We start from the raw sequence: 26,064 nt of genomic DNA, 5'->3' as shown, positions 1-26,064 counted from the left end.
CCCATGAGGTCAAAGCCTTTACACATCCCATGGGAATATTCTTCATTCTCATTATGTCAGTTGACCCCCTCCTAAAAAAAGTCTACCCCAAAGTTCAATTCCTAACAGAAAGAAGTAACTAGAATCTTCCTTCAAGTAAGTGTTTACGAAGTTTAAACCCCCAACCCCTAATCAACAAGAAGTAACAAATATTGGTCCACTGATTATCAGCTTCCTGTACAAAACCAGACAAGTGAAATGCAAAGAAGTGTACAAATAAGGGGTGTTTACTAATTGTCATCAGATGAAGTGACAAGGCATGCATTGGGGCATTGAGGCATTCAGGGGCAGGTGGTTTTTTCTACCTCCATGGTTTAATCAGCATACGCTGCTTTGACATTCAAGGATGTTTCTATTGGCGGGAAGATTAAAAAAAAGGTTAAAGCTTTGTTTGTGATATTTTTGCAATATCAAATCCTGACCTCCTGTAAGTGTTTTTTAATAATAAGTCACAAATTAGTGAAATTATAAGTAGGTTGGGTATGTATGGGTTGATTGTGTGTCAACTGTGGGTCGAAACCATAGTGATAAGTCTATCATACAGGCCTGGTTTAACTTTCTTGTTAATGGGACCCACAACCAATTAAAACCCAATGAGTTTGTTTGAGCACATCAATGTTTTTGGAAGAGAAAATTATCTACTGTGGAGTCGGGGGGATTTTTAATTGACCACACTTTCAAAGAATTTTAACAGCTCAAAATAAACCCCTAGAAGTGACTCTGGGATCATCTACCATGCATTAAACTAAACAACAAAAAAACTAATGTACATCTTCAAAGAACTGCTTAACCTCATTTCCTTTTTACTTTTGTTTTTTCAGTGTGGAATCAACTTGGACATACAGTTGTTGTGAATTTTATCTGTTGATTGTTTTGGATCTTTAAAAGTGTCAAACACTTTCTTTAACCAAAGGCACTCCATTTTGACTTTGTCACATCATCGGTGGCAAACCAAAAATTAATTAGCGTTCCCCGCCTTCCTCTTTCACTGAAACAAGACCCACAACATTGTCAAAGGTGGCAACACATAGGGGCATGTACACGTTGTCAAAGTTTGATGTCTCTGTCTACCACCCCGATACTCTGATTTTTAATATGCCATTGTAAACGATGCCTTTTTATAGTTTACAAAAGACATGAACTTTCCAGTTTAGAAAGGTCGGTCATACGCACCAAAATTTGTTTAACATTCATCAATCCTGACGGCACTGTGGCTATAGAGGTGCGGGGCAGGAAGCCCCAAGTTCTGTTCTTGCATGCACAAAGGGACAAAACACAAAAGAAAGTGTTCGGAATAAGTCTGTTAAATTCACTTCCGTAATATTATTGGAAAAAAACTCAAAGGAGACATGTATTAAACTTTGTAAGGACTTGGTGTTTGATTGATCCTTTCTGAACTTCCTCCCTAGGGGTATTTAGCTGTAGAAGCATAAAGTAGGGTGCCATTTTTGCCGTACTCTCTTAATGTAAAAGAGTGACACCACTCTTTACATTTCGAGTTGTCCCTCAAATGGCTCTTTGAAAAGAGTGGTGTTTATTTCACTCAAAAAGATGCAAACTTCACTCTTAAGAGTGGAAGACCACTCAAAAAAGAGTTGTCCCTCATATGGCTCTTCAAAGAGTGCTTTTTCACTCTTTTGCATTTAGAGAGTACACTTGGAAATTTGTATAGCACTCAGGTAGTAAACTTCTAGAAAAGCAGGTTATTTAAACAAATAACCCAATTAAGTCAGTCGTGTTCACCTTTTGGAAATAAAAATAAAATGTAAAAACTCATGACTAATTTCATATCAATCATTCATCACCATAACAGTGTATGACAATGTTGGGAAGGTATAGTGCAGTTTGCTCTTACCAGTCACGCGTTAAGTGGATGATATCCTTGCCTAAATCCTTACCAACTAGCTGTGTGTAACCCTAATTCAGGTCACTTTAGTATGTAGATTATAATTAGTATGTAGATTAATGTAGATTATAACTCAACTGTATGTATCTGTAATGTTTATTTACCAAAAAGACAAATGAATAAATCACTTAGCCACAAGTTTTGCCCCAATAACTCAACTGTATGTATCTGTAATGTTTATTTACCAAAAAGACAAATGAATAAATCACTTGGCCACAAGTTTTGCCACAATCGTTGTAAACCAATTAAGGCCCAAAGTGGTTGTTTCATGATTTTGCTGCTCCAAAATTATCCCATAAAACATCCAAAAAATATATTCTTTGTGTTTGATGTGATTAAAATACTATAGTAGTACTCCCCCAGCAGATTAATCAGTGGAACTACTGCATGATTAGTTTGATGCTGGCGACAAATTAATCTCAACAAATTCCCAAAGTGAAATGAATGAGATAAGCCAGCATTCACTTCACTGAATCAGAATAGTTTGATTGTCTACACATTGTTCTGGAGTGATTTCTCGCTGAAGCTGATTAAAGGCAGTGGATACTATTGGTAATTATTCAAAATAATTATTAGCATAAAACGTTAGTTGGTAACAAGTAATGGGGAGAGGTTGATAGTATAAAACATTGTGAGAAACGGCTCCTTCTGAAGTGACGTAGTTTTCAAGAAAGAAGTAATTTTCCACGAATTTAATTTCGAGACCTCAGTTTTAGAAGTTGAGGTCTCGAAATCAACCATCTAAAAGCACGCAACTTCATGTGACAAGGGTGTTTTTTTCTTTCATTATTATCTCGCAACTTCGACGACCAATTGAGCTCAAATTTTCACATGTCTGTTATTTTATGCATATGTTGAGATACACCAAGTGAGAAGACTGGTCTTTGACAATTATCAATAGTGTCCAATGTCTTTAATAATAGGTGTCTCAAAGGGTTTATTGTGTTTTATTCTATGGCACTTCAGAGATAGCCGTTTCTCACAATGTTTTAGACCATCAACCTCTCCCCATTACTAGTCACCAAGAATGGTTCTATGCTACGAATTATTTTGAGTAATTACCAATATTGTCCACTGCCTTTAAAAGGCATTTGGACACTATTGGTAATTACTCAAAATAATTGTTAGCATACAAACATACTTGGCAACGAACAATGGAAAGCTGTTGATCGTATAAAAGATTATGAGAAATGTCTCACTCTAGAGTAAACTTTGTTTTTGAGAAAGAGGTAATTTCTCACTCCAATAATAAAAGACAGTCAGCTGAAGCTTTTTATTAGGCATCTGAAATCGCACAAATTTGTGCAACAACGTGTGTTCTCTCATTATTCTCCTGCAACTTCCATGACCAATTGAGTTCAATTAAGTTTCAAAGCTTTTTATTTCATGCATGTTAGATACACTAAGTGAGAACACCAAAAGAGTCCAGTGCTTTGAATTAATACAAATATCATATTTTGTTCTACCTGTGTGAATGTTTTTCCATCACAAGCTAGAACAAGATTTGTGAGATTAAGCTTTAACCAGGTACCATGTTTTAGGTTTGACAATGTTACTGCTGCTTGGCAACTCAAGGAAGTTACCGGAAAAACAAAAATAGTCAAACTAATCCACGTGGAAGAAGTGTTCCAGAAATAACACGATAACATTGAATGTCCTTCCTGTTCCGACTTTCCTGACAAAGCCCCCAAAAAAATCTCTAGAATGATTGTACTCTTCCTTGCGGTTTGGGTTGTATTTACCTTTTTACAACACACAAAGGCAAAGCAGTGGGTGGCGCATCTATTGTGAGGCATTCAAATGAAAACTTTTTTTGAAGAGTTTTATAAAAGGATAGCGCTCCCTTCATGTAGAATTATTACCCAACATTGCTCCTGTTGATCATGTTTCTTTGGTTCAAACAAAGAGTGATGGATAACTGTGCCGATGATTTTAGGAGGTGAGGGTCATGGGGGGGATGGTGAATACCTTGACGTTGAAGTTAAAGTGTGAACACACGCTGAACTTCTGCCTACGCCTACAGACTTTCAGCCAATACGCTGTTCTTCAAAGATGGAGTACTCTACCATGACCTGAGTGGGCAGCATTGTTGGAGATTACCAAAAAAAAGTACTCAGTTCACAATAACCCACTCATGATGAAATGTACACCCACACTTTGTTTTGAAACCAGACAGAAACTTTTCTCTCTGTTGGGTCCAATCTTGGAACTGGTCAATAGTTTATTGATTAAATAATTAAGGGTCATCCTGTTCTGCTTATTTAAGAAACCAGTCAATAATTACAGCCAACATTGTATCCCATTGTGGGGATTAAAATCCTTTCTATGGGTCAAATTTCCATCTAATAATCTGTGAAAGACTCAAATAAGGTGCCCTTGGTTTTTTTTTTTTTTTTACGTATTGCAAGAGTTTTTAATATTCAACAAAACAGTCCGACTACTTTGTTGCACAGAGTTCTGGTCCCTCTTTGCACAGAGGGTGGTCGGGTTTGCGTAGGGGGATCTTTTTCACCTTCCACCTCTTGGGGACCCGTGGGTTTTCCCTGGAATAATTCTCTGGAGTTTTCCTCCCACATCTAAAACTTGACTTCTTTCTGTGTCTTCTCCCCATTGGGTTCTTGGCTAGTACAATGTTTAAGTTAGCTTTTCTGAGAATCATTGAATTCACAACCAGAATACTAATGAAATGATAGTGAGAATATAGTGAGAATTTGTCACACCCCACCAACCCACACCCAGCCAACCTTTCAGAAATGTTTCAAACAATCTTTGGTCGTCATCACTCAGAAGGCCTCTTACTTCACAGAAGCAACGAAATAGGTTGCCTCCATGCCCCCTGGTCATTGCCTTGGTGCCCTTGAAATGCTCCAGTACAAATTTACAATTTTCCTATATTATTTACCAAGGAGAAAATGTCTTGGTGCCCTTGCCCTTTCAAAAAACGATGCATACAGGCCTGGCTATGAAATAAGACCCTGTTCCTTATTGGCTAAAGGTACGTGGCATGATTTTAGTTGCCCCAGGGAATTGTCCTTTCTCTATGGTTGGAGAGAGATTCTCCATTTGTTGCATCATGCATGGACAACCAGTGAACATTACAGATTACACAGTAGCTGAACTTTAACAATTCAACGAAAAGGCAGCATCATGAATGGGGGACTTGCTTCTGCTGGCACACAGCCAAAGACACTAGTGTTTGGATGGCCGAACCCACATCTAACCAATAACAAGCAAACAAAAGAAAGTTTATGCTTTTCACAGACGAATTCAATAGTAAGGGACATTCAAAGACTTCTCTGGTTTGAAAAGTATTTCCGTATTAAGCTTTTCAAGGTTCTTCTCCCCTGAATTTTTCAAGACTGTGGGGCACTCTGAACCTAATTTTTTTAAGTTTGGCCTCCTAGCACCCTCTGAATGTTTTGTACTTGGTGTTCATCAAAAGCCCTACGGGATAAACTGACGCCTTCTAAAAACGGTTTTATCGTTGAAGATTTTTGTGAATTTCGTCTGAAATCTAGACCTACATAAAAAAAAATTACAAAAATTTTAACTTTTTGCATATCAGCTACAACTTATGTGTATGGCTCGATGTGCAAGCTTGAGCATGAACCCTGCTTTTTTGTCATGTCATGAAGGTAAATTGTTTATAAATATATATATTCGATCTAAACATTTATTTATTACTTGATTATTTTTAAAGCTTGAACCAAAATTAAATTTGTTTGGCAGGCGGGAAAAAAAAAACACTTTTAAGGAAAGGGCAATTGTTGCAATAGTGTAACACTATAAACATAAAGCAAAAACCAAAATAAAACAGGCCAAAACCATACAGATTTATAAACCCGATCCCGAGGCCTAATTTTTATATAATAAAATGCCTTTTGGGAAGTTTTAAGGCAAACAAATTTTGTATGGTATCTGTGTTGATAAAAGTAAGTCCATGGAAGTTGACAATGAAAATCTTCACTTACAGAATATTAACATAAGCAAATAGAATTTGTCCATTCTCCACCACCCCCACAAGCAAAGCCCAAAGAAACCTCTTCTAAACTTTACAGTGTTTTTTAAGGTTTGCCAGTGAAGGCCGAGTTCAATGGACACTTCCCATGAAATATGCTAATTACATTCACGCTTGTGTACAGACCCTGTTGGTTGGCAAACACCATTGAGTTGTGCACTAAGCAGACGCACAATCGCGTCTGCGTCACGCACCCATTAGCCGTGTACAAAACAGCGCGATGTTCCCTCATTTTGCCAACCAAAACTTTAGTGTGCACTCGCTATGTGCAATTTACATATTTCATGGGAAGGGTCTATTACATCATGGTCGCAGGCCTTCCTACCTCAATGACTTTCACGTTTACACAACATTATCAGTCAATTTGCTGTTATGTGATTATACTCTGTGCGAATAAGATGAAATGGTCCCCTGCCAGATTGACAAACCCCCCAGGTGATGCAAAGGCCTGACACTCCACGGAGGCAATGGAGGTAAATGCCTCCATGCCCCCTGGTCAATGCCTTCGTGCCCTTGAAATGCTTCAGTAGAAAATTACAATTTGCTCATAGGGTGCCCTTTACCAAAGAGAAAATGCCTTGGTGCCTTTGCCCTTTCAAAAATGAAGCATATACAGGCCTGCACAACAATGAAATATTCATGAGAATTCTAACCAACAGTTTCCCTGTTAGTTTTTATTTCTTTCAGAGTTCTGGTTGTAGAAGGTTCAACCATTCCAACCAACCTCCAGGGAGACCAAGGATCAAAAGAGGTGATACCAGGATGATTGCCCAACACCTCACAGAAAATGGGAGGCGCACCCCATTCTAGATTTTCAATTTACATAAATTTATTGTGGAGCCTCCAAAGTGCCGGTAGAGTTTTTTAAGTCTCTTCACTTTTGTCATGCATTGCCACAGAGTCAAAATGAATCTTTCCTTTTAAACACTTCGTTAAGCTTTGAGATGTGGTGCTTTTGAAGGGTGATTTAAGAAAACACCTTAACATCTTTATCAAAAGGCGCTACTTTAAAGGATTATTTGTTTTACTCCCACCTACCTCCATGCTCCCACCATCCATTTTGTAGTCATATTCATCAGATCTTGTGTGACAGAATGAGCTATTTAAAGGCAGGAGACTGCAACATGTCTATTCTCTATTCTCCAGACTAGGCTAATGCCCTGGTCTCCCTTTGTGAATGCCTAAGAGCTCTTACATAACTGACATCATGGAGCAATACATTCAGCACATGTTTCAAGCTTTCAAGGATAGTTCTATTATTATTGACTTTTGCAGGCTTATTTACTTCATTAGGTGTTATCCAACATCTCCAACAAATCTGTTATTGCTCATGAAGTGTTTTCAATCATAGCTTTATTTAATCTGAAAAATAGCTGAAATTTAGTAATAGATATTGCAACACATACAGTGTTTAATCTTGGAGCAAGGCTGAAGGACAGAAACCCCATTGCAGTAATTTAAAATCAAAGTCCAAGTTGTTTGTGCAAATAGTAGACTGGAATGTTTGCTTATAAATAAATCTTTTGTGTCAGTTACAATTTTATGATTGTTGTATTCCCTGAAGCAATAGGTACATGTATGTTGATCAAAATATTCACAGTTTATTTCTTACATTTAACAAAAGCAATCACTGCAGAAATATCCAAAACTTAAGCAAACAAAGCTTACATAATCAAGGATGCTTTCAGAAGCAACTTCAGAAGAATATCTATAAAAAAAAACAACCGACGTGAGCAGATTATCCATCAAATTTCAACGAAGACCATCGCTCTTCCCTCATTAGTACTAAGAATAAGTCCCTGATGGCACACACAAGCTAAACAAAGAAATTGATCATGAATGCAATCCTTCAACTCGCGTTGTGTAAAAATACAAACTACCCAAACGTACAACTCGGCCGCATAGGAAGCATTAAATTAATTTTGCGCTGAAATCAATTTTGGAACAGTGAAGGTTGGAGGCGAGCTGATTCCAGTGTGATGCCCTGTATCTCTTTGTTCCCTCCGAGCACAAAAGCCTCGCTTTCCATTTTCGAGTCATTTGCGGATAGCCTCGCCCGTGTATTGATTCATTTTCAATGGTTCTGTCTGTGTAAGATGTCCACCACAATCTAACTAAAGTGTTGTTTACCAATTGGTGGGCCACCATAAATGAAAAACTTGTTACCACAAACAAATCCTAGGTAAAATCTGTTAATCCCAGTTATGATTAGTGATGAGGAAGATCCTACTGTCATTCTGATGTTGTATTCATTACAATAATGTCATTGCAGGAAGCTTTTAAAATAAAAGATCCCTATTAGGAATAGGCCTACACAATCTGAGAAACGTTACTGAAAATGTAAAATTCATTTTTGGGGGCATTGAAACTGATATCTTTTCACATAGCTACAATAATTCAAAGTGAAATGTTTCACAAAATGCTTTATACGATCAGTATCAAAAGCTGCTGTAGGCTCCTAACCAAAAGTTGTTGCCATTAATTTTAGGAGTGATTATCAAACGACAAACACATACCTTCCTTTTTTTTGACAAGTTGACAACACCATAACAATGGTCTAATCACATCCTCAATTGTAACATACACTTATATAATTCAATGAGATAGTTAAAATGCAGCCAAAAACCAAGCTTCATGCTGAGGGACTCGGGAGCACTTAGTATGGTGCACTAGATTTGAGCATAACGTAAGCGCTGTATATTTACACAAAGCGATGAGATTTTGTTCATGAATCAGACTGCCAGACAAAGGGTTTGAAACAGGCTGGTGGTTTTCCCTCCACTGGTAACCACTGTATTACCTAGTGATAAACGACACGTGCTTGCACTGGAGAATACTAGCTTTTGCTTTGTTCGGATCTCACTGTGATTACGCTGTCAATGTCATGCATGATCTCAATTCTCAGGAAAAACTTAAAATTATGTTTACAAGTAGATACGGATTGTTATGATTGTTTACTGAAAGACATTTTTTTTCTGGCTAAACAGGTATTGCAATCTCTGAGATTTCATATTTTTTCTACACTTATGACTATTTCAAAACAAAAATTAATCATCTCCCAGCAGTGTCCAGCCTTTTTGCATTCTTGCAATTAATTGTTAATTTCTGCTTTAAGCAGACATTTGTGATGAAATCCTATGAACAGTTCTAGGTTGATATATACTGACAACTCTCTTAATTAACAGCCAGAAAGAACTTTTGGATGACAAAAAGTGGTTTTTTTTAAAGCTGAATTTCACCAAGGCCTGGTGTATCATCATTGAGACGGTGGGGCAATTTTCATTTTGCAAAGTGCACCATTAATGGGACACCAATTGGCCAAAACCAGGGCAACAGGTCAGCATTTTAACGTTTGCTTTCTTGTAGAATGTTAAGCCTATATTTAATGATTTTTTTTTATATACATCTTCATTTTTTTTAAAGTTATAAAATGCTATGTTGCAGTGTATTTTCATTCACTGTATGAGATACAATATGTTTTGGTGCTTTTTGATTATATCTTTGAAAAATGTTGAATAATAAACAATAAATGGCTTCTGTTGCCCACCAAATTTCCATTTGTTGCATAATGCTAGTTACTGGAATTTAGCTGTTGTTTGCTCATCCTCGGGAAAATCACCTGAAAATTTTGTTGAATATCCTTTTTTTAATCAAGGCAAAAATTTCATGCTAAGCAAATTTGTATGCTTAGCAGCTCTATGAAATTAGGCCCGGGTCATTACTGTTGGTAAGCTTGAGTTTAAATCAATGGACCACAGACAGTCATTCTAGTTCCAACAATGAGCTGACTCATCACTCATCTCCATGTTGCAAGTTTCTCTCCACAAACATTTTCAATGAAATTCATTATTAATTGATCTGCGAAAAAGCTTCAATACTGGCTAAATAATAATAACAACAAAGATGAGTCAGGCTTCGACCTTGAATGTTTTAAACAATACACAGCTGCTTTGTAACATGATCCAAATCTACATAAGCCTGGAATGGTAGAAGAGTTTTTAATAAAGAAAGGCTGCCTTGTAATGTTTAATGACATGTGTTTTATAGCCAGACCACCAATCAGCAAATCTGCAGCTGCCCAAACAATTTCAGCTTTGTTCTTATTTTTTTTGTTTTTTCCCCTCCCTTTGTTATTATAGATAATGGGTAATAAATTCTCTGAAACGTCAGTCTTTGTAAATTTCACCAGTCCATCCCTTGTGTAATTAATCACTTTGATATTAATCATTCATTTATGTACTTCTGGTTAGGAACAAAGGGATCCTACATAAAAGTGGCTTGCACTTTAACTTGTAGAGAGAAAAAATGTGAAGGGAAATCCAAGCGTTAAGGGAAAAACATGCACTCAGGTATGTACAGAACCAATCCAACTGTACGGCTCATGACCAAATTTCAAAAAGTAGCTAAGCACAACAAATTTGTTATTACTATTTACTAGAAAAAGGTTATCAACCAAACTACCATGTACCTACAATCTGTGACTATTCTTGGTCATTTTCTGCTAAGCAGAAATTTAATTGTGATGAAATCCTGTCTGCATTCATTCCTGCTAAGCAGAAATTTGCGACAGAGCCAGGGTTTGGTATAATGTAACTACACAGACTGAATGCTGATCGTAGCCAGGGTTTATAAACAAAAACCAATGTCAACAAAAAGGAAAAACTGAGAACGCTACCACATTCCTGATTTCGTTGTTTAACAATCAACAAACAATGACACACTGTACAGCAGGCTTGTTTCTGATCAAAACTAGCAATGCAAACATAGTACAGTTCCTTGCTAATATCAGCTGTTTACACAACAGCCTACTCATCAATGTTTATTTATTTACTCTTTTTGCAAAATTGATTTCAAAAAATTGTGTTTTCCAGTGAATAGTATCGTGACAAATCATTCACCTCTGCCCGAAGAGAGTGGGTGTTTGGGTAAGAACTGTTTCGGTGAAACACCCCTGGGTAACAATGGGGGTGGCTGACTTGTCCTCTATTCATACCATAGTAGGATTGGTGCGTGGGGGTTAACCCATTGTTGGTGAGGTAACCTTTCATTGTTGGGATGTAAATAATAGAAATAGTCTAGAGGTACTTTGCGGCCAATTAGTTTAAAATGGTTTGCCTAGAAATAGAAGTGATATTGATGATTAGTCATTGCTGAGTGGATTGTTATTGTGATGTTACAACATAAGTTTTGCATCATCAAGATGACTAGCCTTCTTTACATAAAGAATTTGACACATCCAAAGCATGAATACACTAGTTTTAAAGTTGGTTGAATCATAGAGAAAAGACTAGAATCTTCTCTATGGTAGAATTATGAGTAGGTATAGTGTTCATGAATATGTGTACACGATTCCATGCAGTGAAACTTCTCAGTCTCTTATAGACCGTTATCACGCTGTCACCATCTTGGTCATGTTCCCTGTTTCCAATCACAGTAATGAATGGTAACATTCATTGCGCAAACATGGCACCAGACTATTATTTCGTCCAGCTCAGTTTGGTTACAATGTGTTGGAATAAAAAATCAAGATGGCCACACTGTGATAAAGGTCTACTAGCAGGGTGTACTTAAGTTACCCGATTTCACGAAGCGCTGCGACGCGTCGCAAGTGCAAGTTGCAAGTGCAAGCAGCTTTAAGAAATTGTGCACTGTTCTTGCTTGACAATGCAGCTTTTTGAAGGACACTGCTATAACAAAAAATTGTACTTGAGCAACCATTCAACTGGCTCCAAAGCAATGACCAGAGAAATGGAGGCAATAATCAGGCCAGCTCAGCAAGCAAGCATTTTTCAGAAAGAAAGATATGATTGCAGCATGTTTTTAAAAAAAGTCAGTAAATTATCTACTGAAAAAGAAATCTATGGTGCCAATGCCCCATGCCAGCTGTTAAGATCTGTATACAATGACCATACTACTAGTGGACAGTGGGCAAACTGCTCCAAAAGACAATAACCCAAGGTCAACAATAAAAATCAATTTATACATGTCCAGTCCACCATGTGAACTATCTCAACCCATGATTGTAAGTGAAATTAATCTGGATGTTGATGCAGTTCAGTCATATATTTTTAATAACAAGAATTTTATGCATTGCGAATATTGAAAAGGAAAGAAAATGAATGCATGAGAGCTGCTATCAGAGCATCATTAGGTTTCATTTGAAACAGAATTACACTTTCATTTGAGATCCACTAAGAAATGTACCTACATTTTCAAAAGTTTTATCTATATATTTTTTTACGTTAAGAATTTCCGAGGGGAGGATACAACGAAGTACATGTAGGCCTTCTGTCAAGTACCTAAGCGATTATCAGATATTAGGAGACACATTTTTTAATTGATAAAGTCTTTTGCTAACCATCAATGACATCAAGATATGAAGACATCTGACATTTCTAGAATGAGGGTTCGGCAAGGCTTAAGTAAACACTCTTGCACAACACTCTTGCACCCATGATCACTACTGTGCCCTAATTGTATTATGTCAATCCCAAATATAATTATTGTCACTGAATTTGACCCCATTGCACTAATGTCACTCAGGGCGTCCGTCTGCCCGGCCATGCTGCCATTTTGGGAGTTAAAAAAAGTATTCACCCAACAGTGTTCAGCTAACCGAATGCCAGTTAAAAAATCGAGGAGCAGTCCAAATTCTCTTTTAGTGGTCCTGTGTTAAATGTAATCCGGTTTAATATGAATGATGGCCAAGTGCAAAAGCTTCCGGTTCTGGACCAGTCAAGTGAAAAGCTAACTGGTCCAGATGGCTAGTCACAGAAAAAGTAATGGACAACTTGCAAAAGTAAAGATACACAAGATATGGTGCTTGTGTGGTTGCATGTGGGTCACCTAAAATCCGCACGTACTACATGTACACAGTAACACGAGATAAAACAACCAAGAATTATTGTGTGATGACATCCTGTGGAATAGGTGAACAGACTGCCAATCATTCATGTCTAGATTCCTGCCTGACACAGCAATCATGATTACAGATTCTAATCATCCCAAGAGGGGGGCCAGACTATTCATTCCAGCCTCAGGGATGGGAGAAAAACAAGATGGCTGTAAAGAGAATTTAACAAATGATGCTGTTGCAGGCCCGATACTTCACTGAGGCAACAGAGATTGCCTCCATGCCCAATAGTCATTGCCTGGTCAAATACTCTTGACCGTAGAAATTTACAATTCCCTCAAAGGGGTGCCCTTTACAAAAAAGAAAATGCCTTTGTGCCCTTGCCCTTTCAAAATCGAAGCATTCTGGCCTGGACCCAACTCCATGGCTCTGCTTACCACCGAATTATGCGCTTACGATCACAATTCCCTGCTTACGTGCAAGCGCCTAATTTCTGTGCTAGCCTTTTAAGCGTAGATTGCCTAGTAACGTGGAGTACGCATGCACACAAGCCAAAACTCCCCGCTAACCCGTGAAATAGGCTTGCCGTAAGCACAAAATTCCCTGCTTCCTTAAGCGCAGATTCTGTGCTTACGGTAAGCAGAGCCATGTTATTGGGCCCTGCTGTTGTCACCCCTCCCAGTATCACAAAAACCCACTGTACAGTACATTAGTAGTCGCACAAAGCACTAAGACATGGTCTGTGTATTTGTACACTGCCCGATATGTTGCAAAGGGTGTCCCTTCCCCAAATGTTCCCATACACCATTTTCCTCTCGTTCAGAAGTACCCACCCCAACCTCTAAAGAATTCCTGAGATCCCAAGAACACAATCAAGACACAAAAGAGGGGGGGGGGGGGGGGATTAACACCATGTCACAAATCCAGCACCAATGTGTGTACAGTACTCACAGTCCCATCAGAGAGGCGAGATGAAGTCTTTGTGCTCGTGTCTAATCCCCAGTTCGTCCAGGCATCCTTCGTTATGAAAGGGCGGGGTGTTGAGTTTTTCCTACCTATATTTCGCTCAAATCTTATCATCTGCACAGTAAAAAGTGAGCAAGGTTCGAGCTCTTTCCCTGTCCTTTTAATCTTCCTCGAAATGTCAAGCTCACATGGCTTTCTAACCAACTAATACAGACACCCCATTTACTCGGTCAACTAAATAGCTTCCCTCCAAAATAATTTAAATAGCTTTAAAAAAATCATTCCAAATAGCTTTAATTTTGATTTGCATATGTCGGTTGAGCTTTATCACTTCACAGTGCATCACTGCTCAGTGCATAACTGTCCGATTATTATTTAACCATGAACAAACAGACCTACATTTCCTGATTTGATTTTTCTTCCGTTAGGAAGCCATTTGAATGGTTCATGTATCTCGCAGGTCACCGCCAGGTTACGGGGTCAGACACTTGATCTGCGACTCTCAAAAATTGGTCAAAAGTCCACTTTCTTATCACTCTGATTATTTTCGACTTGATCATGACCTGGGCCTGTAAGCACAAAAATTTTCTTAGCATGAAACTTCTTTCTTAATAAAAACAGGATTACCAACTAAATTTCCATGTGATTTTCAGGATAAGCAAACAACAGCTGAATGCCAGTAACAAGCAATATGCAACAAATTAATATTTGGTTGGTAATCTTGTTTATATCAAGGAGGTAAATTTCATGCTAAGCAAATTGTTGTGCTTTCAGGCTTATATAGTAATGCTTTATAGCAGAATCAGGTTACCAGCCCAAATTACATTAAGTTTGCATTGTTGTGGTTGGTGCCCGACTAACTTTTTGCTTATCAAAGAGAAAGTTGTCAAGCATCGTTAACAGCTTTATGAAATTGGGCCCTAAATTGAAGAAGTTGCACCACTAGTGTGCCTACTTGTTTTGCAATGAAATTTTACCATAATGCATGTACACTTATCCCGTTATAAAAAAAATTAGATTTAAATTTAAAACGAGAGATTTTAGGTTCATTTCTGAGAGAGCGATTTTCTAATTGGTGAGAGTGATAAAGAACTGAAGGGAATTATGCTACTGATGTGAATCAAATTGTGTTAAAAACTGTGGACACTATTGGTTATTACTCGAAATAACTATCAGCACATAAAACCTCAGCCGGTAACGAGTAATGGGGAGAGAGAGGTTGATAGTATAAAATATTGTGAGAAACAGCTCCCTCTGAAGTGACGTAGTTTTCGAGAAAGAAGTAATTTTCCACAAATTTGATTTTGAGACCTCAGATTTAGAATTTGAGGTCTCGAAATCAAGCACCTGAAAGCACACAACTTCGTGTGACAAGGGTGTTTTTTTCTTTCATAGTTATCTCGCAACTCCGACGACCAATCGAGCTCAAATTTTCCCGGTTTGTTATTTTATGCATACGTTGAGATACACAAAGTTAGAAGACTGGTCTTTGACAATTATTACCAATAGTGTCCTGTTTATTTAAGGAGAAAGTAAGATTAGGCCAAATTTCAGTCGGGGGGGGGAACGGATGTGCAACAACATCCATAATAACCTACAGCATTATTGATCTTTTGTTTTTCGATAATAAAGGCGAGTGTATTCACATAATATTTTTCAAGCTGTAGTATGCTAGATTAGGAGTTATCACATAAGCGGAATACAGAAGATTTAAGTGCCCTTGTATCATTATACGGATTCCAAACAGGCCAAAGTTCGCTTGCAGATAAAACACAGTGTTGAGTTACTGTACTGTGATCTCTGTTTCCATAATACTTCCCTGCGAGTACATGTAGGTTTTTAACCAGTTATTTGTGCATTCAAGCAGTCACACATTAGAGACCATTTGCTGCCACCATTTTTGTCTAGTTCTCAGTGTGCACTGAAATTCCTTTGAATTAAAAGTAGGAATATTTTATCCAGTACAAGGGTCCATCTATATGTTGTAGGCTTTAATGGACATTTTAAGCCATTTAATAGCAATTGTTCTGATTTTTCCCAAGAGCAATACAATTTTCAATCAAACTTAAGCAGGAAGAATATCATGTCTATAAAAGTGATTCCCAAACAAAAGAGGCAAATATTTTTTCCTTCCAGTTTGGAAAGTGAATTGAAAGCAACACAAAAAGACAGCGGGCTTCACAGAATATTATATTGGAATGCTTATATTGACACCATTCAACTAGAGGCTACGACCTCCTCTCGTGTACTTAATGGCCATTTGATGCTCGGCTTCACAAAATGTCTATCCATAAAGGTCAGTTTACCAGGCCCTACCAAGACAAAAAATACTGTACGAGGAAAGTATTTCTTTTTCCTGGCGATCTGCTGCAACATTGAATTGAATACACAAGTATTTTTAATGTCATCCAAGAGGATTTACGTTATCTTTTTAGGGACGGCATTTCCTCTTTTATGACAAAAACATTTCCTGAACATTTTTGTTTAAATTGATAGCTTCAACATACCAAAATAGCATTGTAAGGGTTGGTCATATTATGCAAGTGGAGGTCATAACATGCCTCCAAACATTTTAAAGATTTTTTTTTTTTGGGGGGGGGGGCTGCGATTAATTTTCTTTGAAAAGGTATATAAGTAAGTGAACCAACCAGTTATTGAAGCACCCAGGGTTAATAAGAAAACTAAATATATTTCCTAGGACTGGAATTTCAGCAATTTATGAACTAGTAGTAATGCAGGGATCGACTTTGTCCACCAATTCTGCATAGCAAAAAAATTAGACAGCATTTATTTTGTGCACACTGAATGCTAATAAAATCGAGTGCAAATGGTGATTTTTGAGGCATAGTATCTTTCTACATTAGTGAAAGATGTCAAGAAAGATTTAATTTCTCGTTGTTTAAGAATATTTTCAGGGGGTAAAAAAAGGGGGGAAATAGTATTTGTTTCCCGTAGATAGAAAAAGATTTGCACCAGAGGCACGGAAGAAGCAAAGCGGAGAAGCATGCTTTCATATAACAGTTAAATAAGAAATAAGTAACATTTAATCATTTAAATTGTACAGAAACAAAAATACATGTACATGAATATAAATGGTTTCTGAATAAAATTGCATACATTATAGAATACTGATTTCAATTTATTAATAGTTAAAAAACACTACAGTTGCTAGTTCGCATGTATGCCTGTAAAGCCTGATTACTGCCAAATGATCTTCTCAGAGTGTCACCTAGGCCTTTACCAGGTAATAAGTGCAAAAAAGCAACACCTAAATTTAATCAAATGATAAATTGAGCAAGGGCTATCTTCCCATGTCAGGCTTGGCAAAAATGACTGATTTGACTTATTCCACATTAAGACATAAAAGTTGATTAGTTTAAAACAATGGAAAATACCCTATCCAGATAGTACACATTTTACAAAGCCATAGCTCAAATTCTTTAGCATCTTGGAAGCTTTTTTATTGAAGGAAACTACTAAAGACAAGTTGTTCACCATTGCAGTTTATGAACCTGACCTCAAATCACACATTTCTTTTTTTTGAAGAGGTACCAGTGTACTCTCTGAACAGGTTATAACCACGGACTGATTTAAATAGAAAATAGAAAAACTGCACTACTTGCAACTCAATACCTTGCTTTATTGCTCCATTAACATAACTTTATTTTGGAATATAATAATTTAGGCAAATTCAAAAACACTTTCTTTTTAAAAACTTCAAAAATTTAATTAATACCAAAAATACAAAAAATTATAATGAAATGTGCAAGACATACTGGAAGTGTGCACATTTCTTTTTTTAAGTTAATAAAATATTTCATAATTTGTTTATTGAGCTAACGTTACTAGTCGAGGCCCTGATGCGTGTCACAGCAGATGTAGACAAATTGGGATACAGTACTGGTTTTTAAAAAACACCTGAACATGAATACTGAGAAAGCTAGATTTGTTTAACTTCTTATCAAATACAGGGAAGTTTAGTTTTGGTTAATGTTCTCGTCTCTTCAACTATTGAGTGATTTTTCTATCTTCTTCAAGCGAACACTAAAAAGTTTGCGTCCAGTAAGTGAGTCAATCTACTGTTGGTTTTCTTATAAAAAAATCATAATTAATCTACTTTTGTCAACGTACTGTCAGTCATCTTAAATATATACTTTTATTTCTTTAGTTCCGTTTAGCCAGAAAGGCGTGGGTTGGTGTTCTTGCATAGTGCAAAAGTAAATTTTAAATTTATTTCATGAGTGGCTGGACAGCTGCCAGAAAACTAGTTTTTTTTTTTTTTAGTTTTTTTTTAATATCATAACTCTCAATTTATATATGTCTGCATGCGACAAAAATACACTTTGAAAAGCTGAAGGTACAATTAGTATATGCACCATTATAGTTTTCCTTTAAAAATACATATACCTCAAACAACAATAACTTTGTGATTAATTATCTCGTAGTTAGTAAGAAAGCCTTGAAACACTGAATGATTTAACTGTGGAATCTCAACACACCACTGAAGCATAATTAATAACAACGCCTGGCGTATTTTTGACAGGAACGAACACACCCGAGTACTGGGATTTTGTAACTAGTAATCTTAATGATACGGTAACTAACGCAATAAACACTGAAGTCTTTCAAAGGGCGCATGTATTCCTCTCTACTACAATTTAGGTGCATTTACACCAACAAAATATATTAAGCTTTTCTAACCGTCAGTTTATCTATATTTTTCTTCTTTCCTAATTCTTTTAAAAGAAGCAATTCATGAGTTTTACTCTCTTTGTTTTAACTCCCAACACACTTGCAGCACATAAATCAATGACAAAAAAAGGCTTAATTTCCCTCAAAATATCCGACAAGCATTTCTGGCCAAAGATAGGGTACCTGAACATAAGTTGAAGTGCAATCAAAAAGAAGTCATGGAAATTAGCGTCAACATAATTGAAGAAAGAAATATTTAGAATCAAAGATTGGCCGATTAGGCAAAGTTAGTTCCTCAAGTTTGTTGTTTTGCAATTTTATTTGTGATGTTTTTCAATGTTGGGAAAAAAATTGACAAAAACTATAAATTTGCGAGTGTCTAATCTGTAATTTCCATGACGACAAAGATCATGCATTCATCTCAGTTTACACGAATTTACCAGGCCATCCCTGAATATTGAAACACTCTTTCATTCCTCGAGTTCTACTTTCTTGTTTAACCTTCATGGTTTAACTTTGGCAGCCAGTTAAAAAAATAAAAATTGCAGAAAAATTCAGACCATAAACGCCAGCTGATTATCAACTGACTTCAACAGCAGGAACAAACGCTTTGCGTTCACTCCGACTCAAAACACCAAGAATTGTTTTGTTGCACACAGACAAAGAGGTATCCTAAAATATAAAGAGTTTTTATCAACATAAATGCAGTGAAAATAATCACTATGAATATAAATGGGCTACAAAAATAATGTGCTTCTCTTTTTTTATATTTTTTTTAGGAATCAAAACCTGCAATAGTTGTATACGAACATTGCTTTTCGATTCTGGTGACTTACCAAAGTACAAAAAACCAGCACACAATCTGAAAATTTCAACATCTTAATTAAACTTCAAATTTTTTTCCACGACCAAAAAAATAAACTATTACAATATTATAATTTTTTCAAAGTCTCAGCATATATAACATCAGTAACGTTCTTGGCCGAATGAGGATAATGGGCCAACAGGAAAAATAAAAAATATCTTTTTTGCATTTCATAACAATAGTTAACTTTCTGTTACAACATGGAATATTTGGTCAAATAACACTCCTACATATACAGGTACAAAGAACTGTTGGAATATATTAAAAAATAAGACTCTCACTACACATGCAACAAAATCACAAGACACTTTCCAACTATTTATACAAATATTTTTTTTGAAGTGCATATAAACGACAAATCACTGAGAGCAGTCAGCGGGCACCGATATCATACAGGGTCTAAAGGATTCTTTGTTTACAATAAAATAAGTTTATGCAATGGGGGTTAAAGTTCATCTGGCTGGGTAAAATATATGTATAGACAAAATCTGATATATTTCAATTTTTTTAAATCGTCCCAACTGAAAGTGTTACGGGTTACATTCATCTGAGATAATAATCAGTATATAACAAATAAATGAAAACTATACAGTTAATAGTAAATACTCTGTCTTTTTCATTAACTTTTTTCTTTGCATTAAATACATGCTACATAAAGCTCTGTAAAAACCCAGCTGATTACCCCACCAGTAAATTAAATAAGAACTTTATTCAGTAGATATTTGTTTTCTTTGTACGAAATAGATCCTCTTTTAAATTGAAGAATAAAATTTTCCAATAAGCCATAATCTGTATGCTATACAATATGCGACGATGAACTTTTTTTTATATTTTGATAGTCCAATAACATTTATTTTCATTTAACATTTATATTAAGAATGTAACAAGTCATGGCGAGTACTACCATAATGCAGATACCTAGTACAATGCTAGTTGAAGATGCGAATCGCTTGGGTGACCACCGTCTGGCAAACGGGACACTCACCATCGGCCGTCTCCACAAGGCGATTTGCGCAGTCCATGCAAAACATATTGTGACCACAGGGCACCAACGCGGCAACGACTTCATGGGTGAAGCACATCACACACTCCTTGCTCTTTTTAGCGGCAGAGGACGACCCCAGCGAATCGGTCGGGCTACTGCAGGAGCTGCCGTGGCTTCCCGCAGAATTGCTTGAAGGGAACGCATTGGCACTGGACAACGGCACAAACGAGGGCAAGGCGGCGAGTCCCCCTTCAAGAGGATCGCTGCGAATGCGCCTCGCAGGTGGATGCTCATTAGCATTGGTGTCCGAGATGGACACGGGATCCGATGTGCTCACGCTGCTGCTTCGTCGCGGTGCCTGATGCTGTGTGGTCACGTTGTTCAATCCTAGCATTAGGGATGAACTGCAGCGTGTCAGATCATGCCATAGAGATTGCGGATTATTACCTTGACTTACTGCGGTCTGAAGCACTGGTGGGTCAAACCCGGGTGAATCTATTCCGAGATCCGGGGATGGGCAATCATTGAACAAAAAACCATTGGTAGGGAACGATGGCAAGGGGTTGAACTCGTTCAGCTTCGTAGTACCATTACTGTTTCCATTGGTGTTCGGGAAGAAGTAGTTGCTGTCGTTGCTGCCGCCGTTGGTAGCCCGTTGGATGTCCTGCTTACCTCCAACCAAGGGATTGAAAATATTGGACAGAACATTGATAGAAGCAGTGGTGGTGGCTGGAGGCTTGTACATGGTCATGTCATTGCGGTTACTAAACAGACCAGTGTCGCGGCCGTTGGTTGCAAAGTCATTCTCGTCAGTACTAGAATCGATCAGCCCTCCTGTGCGTAGTGCTATGTGCGCTTCAATCTCCTCCCTGGCTCTCTCCACATTCTCGGGCATTCCCGTGACGATGAAAACGGGTTGGTTGTCACGACTCGGAGTGATGATGTATGTGTTAGTCTGCTGCTGAATTCTCTTCACCGTAGACCCCTTAGGTCCAACAACAAGGCCAACAACGCGGTATGGCACTTTGACGTGGATGGTGGTTTGTCCGGGTAGGTTGGGGACGGTCAGAGATCCATTCACTGCTGTTGTACCATTCACAGCGCTGTGCACTTGGTTGTTTCGTCGGGCCCGGATCTGGCTGAAGTGGTCGGCAGCGGAGAGAATCTCTCGCTTGGCAGCAGCGACGTCTTCTTTCCTTCCTGTGACCACGAAGATGGGGTCCTCGCCACGAACCGGCGTCTTGATGTAGGTGTTCGTCTTGGCCCTCAATGCTTTGATTTTGCAACCTTTAAGGGGAACAATAAGTATGTACAACTGAAGTCCATTGGCAATAAAAGTCTCGACAAAGAAAAACAATTTACAATTTGAACAACACTGAAATTTTCAATTTTAGGTAGGTCGAGGAAATAATAATAAAATATACAAGAGAGTGATATGACATACTCGGTGTATAATTTATACATTAAATCTTCACCCACATCTAGGTCACTTCCTTGAACTGTCAAAGGCAAAGCAGACTTGAGGTCATTAGCTTCAGTACTCAAATAACCGCAACAAAGAAAGACTTTGTTTCTTATGGTTATCTTGACATCTCCTACCCTGGCCAGTGTTTCTCTAACTCAAGACACAAAAGACAAAGGAGCTGTTCTAAGGGTTTGCAAACCCCATTAATGTTAAGAACATACTAGGGTTACATTTGGCAGGAAGCCTGGGAAGTCCATGTTGGAGTTCTAGAGCAGGGAATAAAAACACATCAAAACAAAGACAATGCCTTGCTTTAGCCCGAGCAAACCTATAAGTATGCACTGGGAGAGTCATTACCATTTCATGTCAGTTGTACAGTTCTGTTTGAGTGATCATGTAAACATTCTGCCTGAACTTCATGGATGAAGGTTTTCAGTAAATAATCAAAAGGGTATACTATAGAGGTATTTCTCAAAAATAATGTTAAAGCATTTTTTTATTTTTTATACAAATGTGCTTGAACTTTGTAGGAGCGGATAGTATTTTGCTTAAAAATATTGATTTAATTGGCTGCAGTGCAAAATGTTTTAAACTTCAACACATTGTATGGTCAGTTACAGGTAGATTGTTCAACCTTGTTGGAGACGCAAGCTTTTTTACTACATGCGCCGTCGTGTAAACAATTTTCTTTTAAAGGCACTGGACACTATTGGTAATTGTCAAAGACACGCCTTCACAGTTGGTGTATCTCAAGTTCTCAACATATGCATAAAATAATAAAACTGTGAAAACTTGAGCTCAATCGGTCATCGAACGGCAAGTTATGAAAGAAAAAACACTTAAGTTTTGTGCAGTTAGATGGTTGATTTCGAGACCTCAAATTCTAAATCCAAGGTCTCGAAATCAAATTCGTGGAAAATTACTTCTTTCTCGAAAAATACATCACTTCAGAGGGAGCCATTTCTCACATTGTTTTATACTATCAACCTCCCCATTACTCGTACACAAGAAAGGTTTTATGATAATAATTATTTTGATTTATTACCAATAGTGTCCCCTGCGTATAAACTTAAAGAATTGTATTTTGTGAATAGATCCTACCCTAGGCTGTATGACCGACAAATAACCGTATCGCTCAGTCCTATAGTTTTCCTCGTTGTGATTCGGGTCCTACAAACCATGTAGTTTTGTGGATTCTAACTCCAGCCTCATGACTTAACACCTTTACAGTACTGTTTTCTCATTCAAAGAGCAGATTTGTTTACTTTGAACACTAATTGCTGTCTGCGACTACACAAACATCGGGAAACATCTGATGTGAGGTGTGTAAAAGTCTGAGCGCTGAAGTGCAGATGACAGTGAGTGTTCCAAGTAAACAAAGCTGCCCCTGTGAAAATGTTTTCAAAGTCCCCCTGATATTATCTGGGCAAGGCCAGCTGTTTGAAATCACAGGAATACAATTGAAGCTTGTCTGGAAAAAAATGGAGGACAGTTTCACTCGTTTAAATCCGTTCGAATTTTTTATTTTTATTTTTTTTAAACAAGCACTTAGGTTTAATGGAAGTTTCCTCTGCTATGATGGGGGGAATGGTTATGTTTTTGTTATGCTTTTTTTATTCAAACAACAGAATTAATTTTCAGGTGAGAATTTTTGAATTTAACAACATCCCTGCTCAATTTTCAAGGAGCGAGACAAGATCATTTTGCAATCTAACAAGAACCAACATTTATGAGAGAAACAGATCCATAATCATAAAGAATAACAAATGTTAACCTTTCAATACATAAAAAGCCATAGACCTTATGCATTGACGTCATCCAGCCGCCATCTTTGAGGTCAAACGGTGACGAAACAATCGAAACGCACATAGATTGGCCAATGAACAACCTCGTTCTGACCTCAAGGCGAGGGCGCCATACTAAAATGATGTCATGTGCATAAGGTCTATTGATTGTCTGTTATAGCCTTTTGCTCAGTTAACAATTTCTCAAGGATGTTGATTACATACGACTGTTCTTTATTTGGATGGAAAATTATTCTAGTTTAATTATCGATCCTTTACGTTGATTTTGAAGTAAGTAGCCTATTTTTGGGAAAAAATTCTTCCTACATGTAGTTGGTGTCACTTTCTATTTGACTCAATGATCTGACACAAGAAAAAGTCACATACTTCTGTCAATTCATGTTACATTTGTTTTGTAAGCAATTGACCATTCAGCAGACACAAGTAAACATTTCTTTTTATACAACCCCCAACAAAAACCTTTAAATGATAATGTACCTAATTTTATAAATTGAATAAATATTCAACAAAGGAAACAACACACCACAACCGACTTTGCTTATTTTTAGTGGCTACATCAAAATTGTTTTCAAAAACCCAAACCAGAAACACTAGCAGTGTAATACATTTAGCACCCAATCTCAACATTGTATCATTTCATAATGATACAATTTGTGCAATGTATTACTTTTGTTATTTGTTGGCAACTTAAAATTTAAGTCTGGTTTACAGCCAACTTCACTTGCTTTGTTCCTGATTGGAACGAGTCCAACAAATTGATTACAACAAAATGAACAAAAAAATGTCAAACAGAAAATCAGGTTTCAGTTGGACAAAAAAACCCAGGTGCATTTATTTATGCAATTGGAAATAAAACAGGTCTGAGTAATGTATTTTTGGAAGACAGCGTGGTTTATGCAATGTGTCACACATAGCTTCATCATTCAACAGGAATGCGTGCACAGAGGCTATGGTCAGACAATGGCCTATTCGTTTGTACAGGGACCATGCCGCCCAGCATGCTGCATAGTGTGCATGCATTGCCCCCATTCCCTCTGCATGAACTTCAATACGCACATGATACGAATTACACAAAATGGAAAATGTGTCGCAGTTGAAAATGACCCACGAACAACATTAATTCTTGCAAAAGCACACTCCTTTTCAAGCTTACCTTGTCTTCCTACTATTTCAGCTACATGTTCCGAGCTAGGCACGGGTACACATTCCGTCATATTACTGCTCCTTCGGCCATTATCGTCGTATGTCGTCGAAGACCCTTCGTCTTCGCTTTGGACGTGCTGTAGCCCAAGCATAGACAAATTTAAAGCCATTTGCTGTAAGGTCTGTTCCTGGTTTTCCAAGCCCATTTCGTCGGTGTGTACCCGCTCCATGGTTGGAAAAAGTGTGCTGGGCATGACAGGAAATATCTACTAAAAGTGCATATAAAAAATAAAACTTAGTCCGGGTTTTCTCATGTATTCCTTGCAGGGAGTTGTTACTTCGTGTCGTCTCGGACGCGGGAAGCGAAGACAGTGCGTGTGGTTCTAAAATGACTACTTCGTAAAATACAGCATCTGACGTCAGTCAAGGTACCCAGCTCGTCACGCCTATGCTAATGAGAATATTTAAACCATTCGATTGGTCTATTTCGTTAAGGGGGCGGGGTTTCAAATTGCGGGATACAATTTTGGCGCGCTTTGCATCATTTCCACAACAAAAAGACAACGAAAAATACTACATGCGGTGTGCGACGAGGTTTGAAGGATGGAAATTATCGGCGTGTAAAGAATGAAAAAAAAACCTGGATCAAACAAAAGAGGGCAGAATAGAAACACGAGGCGCCGCAGCTGCTGGTGTTGACGACTCTATATGAAATCACCCGCGTGGAACACAATTAAATCTTGCATTATATTCAAATTTTGAATTGGTTGAGAAAAAAGTATACACTTTAGCAAAGAGGAGGCTTATATTATATATAGGAAGTCACAGCAAGTGATTTATATTATGGTTTTTTTTAACGGTTTGCCACATTAATATTCTTTTCATGTAATATTTTAAAATGGGGAGACTACCAACACCGCTGACTTAAAAGTATAAAACTATTCTTTAGCCTTTTCGAGAAAAACTGTAAAAGGGTCAATAATTTATAAACTTCTCTTATAATGACCTTGGGCCAACTTGGAAAACCAGCAAAATAAAAACAATGCTGGGTTTGTTCGTGGCTGCACAATGATAATACCCAAGTCTTTTGTGCAAATAATCACAGTGTCGCTAAAATGTACAAGGCCACTTCAAAATGTCTGGCCGAGTATGCGCAGACGGTCCCCCAAGTATGTTCTGTGACTGTACTGATTGAACAACACACAATGCATGTTCTGAATGAAAAAAAAGCAAACCAAGAAGAATCTGAACTCGTTTGTAGTCTGAGACCGCGGTTATTCCTCGAAAACGCCCATCGGCGGTAGACTAAAAACTACGATTGCAGACT

General features: G+C 37.6%; 1 protein-coding gene across 1 annotated transcript; it reads right to left on the bottom strand.

The window, feature by feature from the left end:
• Window positions 1-17,218: 17,218 nt before the first annotated feature.
• On the bottom strand, window positions 17,219-25,124 carry LOC117295419 (RNA-binding protein MEX3B-like). Its single transcript, XM_033778069.1, has 2 exons — window positions 24,748-25,124; window positions 17,219-21,611 (listed from the first exon to the last, which is right to left on the bottom strand). Exons 1-2 carry the CDS (start codon window positions 24,989-24,991, stop codon window positions 20,269-20,271), a joined length of 1,587 nt encoding a protein of 528 aa, XP_033633960.1. The 5' UTR covers window positions 24,992-25,124; the 3' UTR covers window positions 17,219-20,268.
• Between the last annotated feature and the right edge of the window lie 940 nt (window positions 25,125-26,064).

The sequence above is a fragment of the Asterias rubens genome, chromosome 10, assembly GCF_902459465.1.
Source record: "Asterias rubens chromosome 10, eAstRub1.3, whole genome shotgun sequence".
Taxonomy (NCBI): domain Eukaryota; kingdom Metazoa; phylum Echinodermata; class Asteroidea; order Forcipulatida; family Asteriidae; genus Asterias; species Asterias rubens.
Note: the sequence above shows the minus strand (reverse complement) of the source record. Positions and strands in the feature narration are given on the sequence as shown.

Excerpts from the sequence above, each read along its gene's own strand:
- LOC117295419 (XM_033778069.1), bottom strand. The coding sequence starts at position 24,991 with ATGCCCAGCACACTTTTTCCAACCATGGAGCGGGTACACACCGACGAA. Across the intron at positions 21,612-24,747 it reads TGAAATAGTAGGAAGACAAG|GTTGCAAAATCAAAGCATTG; the intron begins GTAAGCTTGAAA and ends TTCCCCTTAAAG.